This window comes from Herpailurus yagouaroundi, unplaced genomic scaffold (assembly GCF_014898765.1).
Source record: "Herpailurus yagouaroundi ecotype Mexico unplaced genomic scaffold, PumYag 61117, whole genome shotgun sequence".
NCBI classification, from domain to species: domain Eukaryota; kingdom Metazoa; phylum Chordata; class Mammalia; order Carnivora; family Felidae; genus Herpailurus; species Herpailurus yagouaroundi.
The window spans coordinates 1-6,959 of record NW_024415647.1 but is presented as its reverse complement, the minus strand read 5'-3'; the positions used below and the strand labels follow the sequence as shown (position 1 = coordinate 6,959).

The 6,959-nt window shown below is 60.3% G+C and overlaps 1 protein-coding gene across 1 annotated transcript in view; it reads right to left on the bottom strand.

Annotated features, from left to right (window-relative positions):
- LOC121024198 (nuclear receptor subfamily 2 group F member 6-like) overlaps positions 1-6,953 on the bottom strand; it is a gene marked incomplete at its 3' end in the record, with an annotated part of 7,559 nt that extends 606 nt beyond the window's left edge. The window contains exons 1-2 of the mRNA XM_040466472.1: positions 6,437-6,953; positions 2,735-2,829 (exon numbers count right to left, since the gene is read on the bottom strand). Of these exons, the coding sequence (XP_040322406.1) occupies positions 2,735-2,829; positions 6,437-6,723 (382 nt within the window). The remainder of the gene's footprint in view (positions 1-2,734; positions 2,830-6,436) is intronic.
- Positions 6,954-6,959: the final 6 nt, after the last annotated feature.

Below are 6,959 nucleotides of genomic sequence, written 5' to 3'. Positions count from 1 at the left end.
GGGGGGGGGGGAGGAGGAAAAGAGGGGGAAAGATAAAGTCATCAGAGGGTCACTCAACCCCTCCCCTCAAAGGCTCCCCACACCCAGGCTCTCCCTGGACCTCCAACCCCACCCCATGGGTGCACAGTTTATTGGGAGACCAGGGACCCCCCCCCCCCCCCGTCCTGGGTCCTGCAGGCCCCACCCTGCTCTGCCCTGTGCCGCCCTCAGCCTAAGCCCCCGTCCAGTCCAGCCACCGCTCCCACCCCCACTTCTTGCCGAGGAGCATGGGGCGGGGGTTGGGATGGGACCATTAGATAAAGGCTAATTCATGCCTGGCCCCCTCCCTCTGGACGGTGTGAGCTCCACTCAGCAGCCATGGAGGCTTGATCCATCCATCATGTCCCCATCTGTCAATCATGGGAGTCTGGAACTGATAATGGGGCCAGAGAGGGGTCACCTTCACACTACTCAGGGCTCCTGGCCAGCCTATCCTTAAGCAAGTGATCTCTCCTATGGAGATGGGATCTTTTCTCTAGCTCCCAACCCCACCCCCACCCCCAGGTCATAGCTCCCTAGGGCAGGTCTCCTTGGTCTGCAGTGACCCCAGGAGTGGAGTCCTACCCTACATAGTAGGTGCTCAATAAACATTAAATTACTATCTTGCCCATTAAGAGGGGAGAATCCGCTGCTGGCTTCAGTCAGTGTCCCCAAGATTCAGGTAGATGGGAAGAAGGAAACTGAGGCACAAAGAGGAGGCAGGGTGGCCACATGCTCACCTGACCTGTGCCAGGACGGGTGGGACGGAGGGGCAGACTGAGCTGAGGGCCAGACAGAAACTAGGTAATGATCTTTTAATGAGCTGGCTTGCCCTGTCTCCTCTCCACGAACTCCTGGTCAACCAGCCATGGAATGAGTGGGGAAGAGAATGTGGGTGGGAGCCAGGGGCTAGTAGAGCTGAGCTGGGAAGTGAGGGCTTAGGCTGGAGGCTCCACGTGATTTCTAAGTCTCAGGATCCACTATCGTAAGGGTGTAGCTGGATAAGGCCAGAGAGTGAATCCCAGCTCAACATCCTGGCCCCCAGGGAGTGACCTGCTCCTTCCGTCTTTGCTCGCTCAGTTCTTAACCCTACCTCCAGCATTCATCCATCACCCAGCCTTGTTCCTACCTCAGAGCCTTTGCACTTACTGTTCCTCCTTCCTGAGAACCCCTTCCCCAGCCCTTCCTCTTCATTCAGCCCACACTGCATGGGTTCGAGTCTCAACCCAACTCTACTGCTCTGACCCTAGCGAACAGCCTCACTTCTCTGCTCTCTGTGCTCAGTTTCCCCATCTGTACGATGCAGGTGGTAATACCGGTGATGACACCAATCACTAAATTAATGAGAATTGACCTAACTTGCTTAGAACAGCACTAGGCATATAGTAAGGGCTAAACGGGTAGTAATTCAAGCCAAAAAACGTTTATTAAGTACCTTCCGTGTTCTAGGCCCTGGGAATATGTCAGAAAACAAGACAGACAGAAGTCCCTGCCCTCAAAGACTAGATATGTATTCTGGTGGGAGAGCAAGTAAATTACAGAGCAAGGCAGATGGTGCAAAATAAAGGGGGCCGGTGAAGAGTAATCAGGAGGGCTTCTCTGAGGAGGTGTCCTTTAAGCAAATCTTAAAAGCAGTAAGGAAGCCATGCAGGCATCTGGAGTGCTCCAGGCAGAAGGCACAGCCTGTGCAAAGGCCCTGAGATGGGACTGTGCTTGGGGCATGAGCTAGGATGATGATTACTTCCCAGTCCTGAGACTTTGGAGATCTGAGGTGTATCAGCAGTTTAGGTCAAATGAACAAGTGGAGGCAAAATCCAGGTTGTGGGGGTGGTGCAAACCGTCTCCAAATTTAGCAGGACCAAAGAGAGTAATCAGTTTTAAGGGAAAGACTGAGCAGCCATTGCCAGCTTCTTGCACAGAGGCCAGCAGAGAAGAAACCAACTTTAGAGCAGGAGAGATTCAAGATGCAGGGGAGAATTGCCAAACTGGCCATGAGAGTCCGGGGCCAAGACAGGAAGCCCAGCCTGGGATTCTGGTCCAATGAGCCAGATTTAGCTCCCAAGCCCACCAGGCTCCATGTGGAAGTCTCTGGATTCCAACTGAATTCTAAGAGTGCTTGGTCCAGGTCTGGACCCAGCTGCCCAGCACGTGTCCACTCAGGTCCCCAGGGCAGAAACAAGGGGCTGAGCCTCCCTCTGGCTCCCAGTGCCCGGGGTCAGGCGGAAGGGTAAGCTGCCCTTTGCCTTAATCGGCGAGTTCCTGCCTTGGGCAAACACAAAGCCAGGAGTGGAGGATGGAGGAAAGCAATCAAAACAACACAACACAACACAACACAAAACAAACAACACATCCTTATTCGGAATGCGTTGGCCACCTAGGGGGCAAAGGAGCCACCAAGGTGTCAGGACCAAGGAATGTGACTCCCAGGCCAGGAGGCCTGGAGAAGAGGAGGTGGGGAGCAGAACAGTCCTAACGTGGGCCTGAATCAGGGTGTCCCTCGCGTCCCCAGTTCCGCCGCGGCCGCCAGGTGACCACGGATAATCGCATTCCTCCAGCCCCGGGGCCCGACTGAGGCCCACGGGATCTTGGGATCGGTGGTAACAAGGTTAACAGGCGCCAGACCCCACCCTCCATGGCTCCCAGGCCCCCGAGAGAGGGAAGAGAGGGGAGGGCTGCTGGTTCACCCTCTGCCTGTCCCACACCAGCGGGTACTCACCCTCCTTCCTCATGCCCACCCGGAAGCACTTCTTCAGGCGACAGTATTGGCACTGGTTCCGGTGATGCTGGTCAATCTGGCAGTCACGGTTAGACCTACAGGCAGGCGGGAGGGTCGCCGTGACACCCACATCCTGCTCCCCGAGCCACCCCGTAAGCCACCGTGGAGGGCTACGCCCCAGAAATACCAGTGGCCCCCTACCCCAGGCTGCGCAGGTATCCCCACAGGGGCACAGGGGCTAAGCCTGCAAAGGGGAGAAGGGCAGCTGGGAGCAGGTGGCGACGAACGGAGTCTATGGCAAAGGAGAATGGCCCGCTCGGGAGGGTGTGTGGGCACGGGGTCGTGAAGGCTGCCCAGAAGTTAGTTCCCCTGAACGGAGAGGCGACTCCAGGCAGAGAGTGCACAAGAGGAAAAGGTTGGAAATGTAAAAACACCAAAGCCCAGTTTCATAGTTACTTGCTCATTGCTGGCCCAAGGGGTGGGGTCTTTGTCCCAAAGGCAACGTCAGAACGGCAAAGGTACGCGGACAGGGAGCCGGGCTTTGTGAGTTAACTAAGAGACTAGGGGCCAGGCCAGGGCCAATCCTGGTATGGGCACAGTAGGGCCCCAGTATTATCGCCCTGCACAAGACCACCATCAATGAATAAATGAATGAGTGAACGAACGAATGAACTCCTCTCTTCCCTTGAAGACCCCACACCTCCTCTGGGAAGACCTTCCAGCTCCCAGCTGAGCCTGAGAAGCTTCTTCTGGGTGGCCCTCAGGGATAACTGCCGGTTCCAGGGAGGGGAAGGTGGCCCCGCCTTGCAAGACCATGAGCTCCCCATCCAGGGTCAGTCCCAAGCAGGAAGGTTCAGGCCCTTGTTTTTCAAATTTCCCCAGCACTTCCTCCCCTTGGCCCCCAGCCCCTGCACTCCTTCTGTGTCTCTCTATCCTGGACTCAGGGCTCTCCAAGGCCCAGACCTGGGGCAGACACCCCTAGCGTCCCATCTGGGCACCAAGAGGATACCCAGCGACAGTCACAGAGTGAAACACACGTTCAATCGAGTTGAAAAGCAAACACATCTCAGCCCCAACCATGGGGCGACAACTTCTCCGCCGAACCTCAGTTGCCTCATCTGGAAACGGGAGGCCCGATGCCCACTCCACGTGGGATGCACTGTGTCTGGGGGAATCTGGGGGGCCTCTGGGGAGGGCATCAGGACCCAAGCTCACGCTGGAGCGCTTCAATGGCAGGCTCAGGAGAGCTGAGGCCCTGGGGGTCTCCAAGGACCCAGATCCCAAAGCACCAGCTTCTAAGCCAGGGCCTCTGTCTGCTGCCTGGCCTGAGCCCCCAGGAAGAGGCCCTGGTAGGGTGGAGGGAGCTCAGGCAGAACCAGAACAAAGCCCAGCAGGCAGGCAGTGGGAGGGTCCTGGGCAGCCGGGTGGAAACAGCTAGGCCTAGGGCAGGCAGGCAGGGGCCCAGCTCAGGGCCCCTGACCTCAGGGGAGGTCCTGAAGCTTCTGCCTCAACTTCCCCAGCTGTGGGGTTGGGACAGACCTCCTGTCCCTCCAGACGGGGCAACGGTAAGTTCCACCTGTTATCCCCCCCCTAAAGAGCACAGGCTCTGCCCAACCCCATGACCCCGCTCAGCCTCCTCCCTGGGCTTCTGGCCTTTGGTCCAATTTGATCACTGCCCTCCCTTGCCCACATACCCTCCTTGGTTCCCTGTCACCCTCAGTCCAGCACTTCAGATCCACTCAGCTCTAACTTCTCCCATGCCTGGGTGGTCTGCACCTACAATGCTGCTCCCCTAACCTGCCACTGAGTGTGTGTCTGGGCCATGCTCTCTGCGGGAGTGCCCTTCACCTCCTCTACCTGCCAAGCCCCTCCTGCTTCAAGGTTCACCTTCCACGGGCCTCCTCCAGGCAGCCCTCCCTGAACCTCGGGTAGAGCCCCTCGCTCCGTCCTGGGACTTCAGACCCGTCCCCTCCCTCTGGCCCAGCCCAGACTCCACAGGCAGAGAGCGTCCGTGTCTCACTGTGTCTCCTCCAGGCTGGAAGAGAGCTGGGATTGGAGCTGGGGTCTCTTTGGGGGACTGGCATCAAATCACCCAGGCGAGGCCCTGAGGGAACCTTGCTGAATCTATCTGAGGCTCAGAGAGGAGCAGTGACTTCACCAGGCCACACAGTGCAGAGCTTCTGAAGAACCTGCAGGCCCCAAACAACTCCTCCCTCCCCTGTCTTGGTGCTCCCCACTCCCACCCTCAGAGAGCCCCTGGGACCCTAAAACCACCTAAGCTCCTCCCTTGCCCTCCCCAAAGACCTGGCCAGAGATCAGGCAGTTATTCCAGCAACAAGAATGAGGCCAAAGTCTGGTGGCCCAGTTAGCACTGGAGGAGGGAGTAAGCCAGCTCGCTCACACACACACACACACACACACACACACAGAGCTACCCCAGACAAGGCCCTGACTGCAGACCTGGGGCCAAACTCCAGCCTCTGGGACCTGGGGCCCCGCCCTTCGGCCTCACCAACAAGCCCTCCATCGGCTGCCCTCTCCCCGGGGACACCCTGACCAGGACTCAGCTCCTACCCTCTTCCCAACCCCAGTTCCCCTTGCTAAGCCCCACATGGGGCAGGGTCTCTCCCCTGCCAGGGCAGTGCCGGGACCTCTGTGGGCCTCAGTTTTGCACATCTGGAAAATGGGACTCTCCATACTGGCTCGGCAGAGCCTATGCATGTTCATGCTGGGAAGCAGAGTAGGAGCCTGTCAACGGAGCAAAAGGGCACTCATGGAAGAGCGATAGGAAGAGGGCCCTGGGCTAGACACCCAACCTCAGCGCCAACCAAAGGAACTAGCAAGGCCACACCCTGTCAGCGGGGACTCCAACCCAGGACAGCCCAGGGCTCCTTCTTGGAAACATTCACCCCCACCCTGTCAGAGACGACTGAAGTTTCAGGGATTTTCCAGCAGCCCCAGGTCTGCACCCACTCCTGGTGGGGGGAGGGCTGGAGCTGCCGAGGTGTGGTCAAATCCCGCCGCCCTCCCAGCCCTGCAGCGGCGGTTTCCGGTGACCCAAGGCCCAGGGTGAGCGCAGGGTGGGGGGAGTCCCCCCCGGATGGACAAGCCCATCTCTCCCCACAGCAGGGCTCCTCAAGCGAAAGAGGCCGCCCTGTGCCACCCCGGCCTCGCTCCTGCCGCCGCCGCCGCCTCGGTGGCCAGGGCGACTTTGGAAGTGATATTTGACCCCAAGGGCGCGCCGTATCGATCCGCGCGGCCGCAGACAATGGCCCCTGGACGCTGCGAGCTCCACAGTCCAAGTTCCACGTTCGATTCCCGAGGGGTCCCCTGCGCACCGAGATCCCCAAGAGAAGGGATGCCCTGGGGTTAGGGCCCCACCCCTGACAGCACCCCCAACCCCTCCCCGCGCGGAGATCACCCCTCTCCGGAGAAAAGGGAGGGAGGGAGAAGGAGCAATGAACTGAGGCGGAAGCCGCAAGGGACCACCTGACGGGGGGGACCTGCATCGATACAGCGCCGACTGTATACACAATCCCAGGAGTGGAATGGAGGTGGGGAGAGGGGGCTGTGCCCCTATCTCAGAGGGGGAGTGGAGGCCCAGGGAAGGTCAGCGCCAGGCCCAAGGTGACCGAGCAGGTCAGAGGCCCGGCTCAAGCCGGGGCCGGGTGCACAGCGGCGGTGCGCTGATAGGGGGCTCACCGGCAGGTGTAGCTGAGGTTGCGGCGGATGCTCCGCTTGAAGAAGCTCTTGCAGCCCTCGCAGGTGAAGACGCCGTAGTGCTTGCCGCTCGACTTGTCCCCGCACACCACGCAGTCCACCTGCAGCCCTGGCCGCTCTTCGTCGCCCGGCTCAGCGTCGCTGGCGGCGCCGGGAGGTGAGGCCGAGTCTTCCTCGGCCGCGCGCGGGTAGCCGCCCGCCTTATCCACGCCGTTCGTGTCGCCGCCGCCGCTGCCGGGGCCGCCCCAGCCGCCGGTCACCATGGCCATAGCCCCAGGGCAGCGGGGCCGGGGCGCCCCCTCCGTGCTCCTCCCTCCGGGCACCCCTCTCGGCCCGGGGGGACCCTACCCGGCACGCATCCGGGCCCGGCGCGCGGGGGGCACCGGCTGCACCCCCCAAAAAAGTTTTGCACCAACTTCCTGCGGCCGGTCCGCGCGCCCAGGCAGAACTGGTCGGGCCGGTTCCAGGCCAACTTTCCCACGCGTGCGCGGGGCCGGGCCTGGGG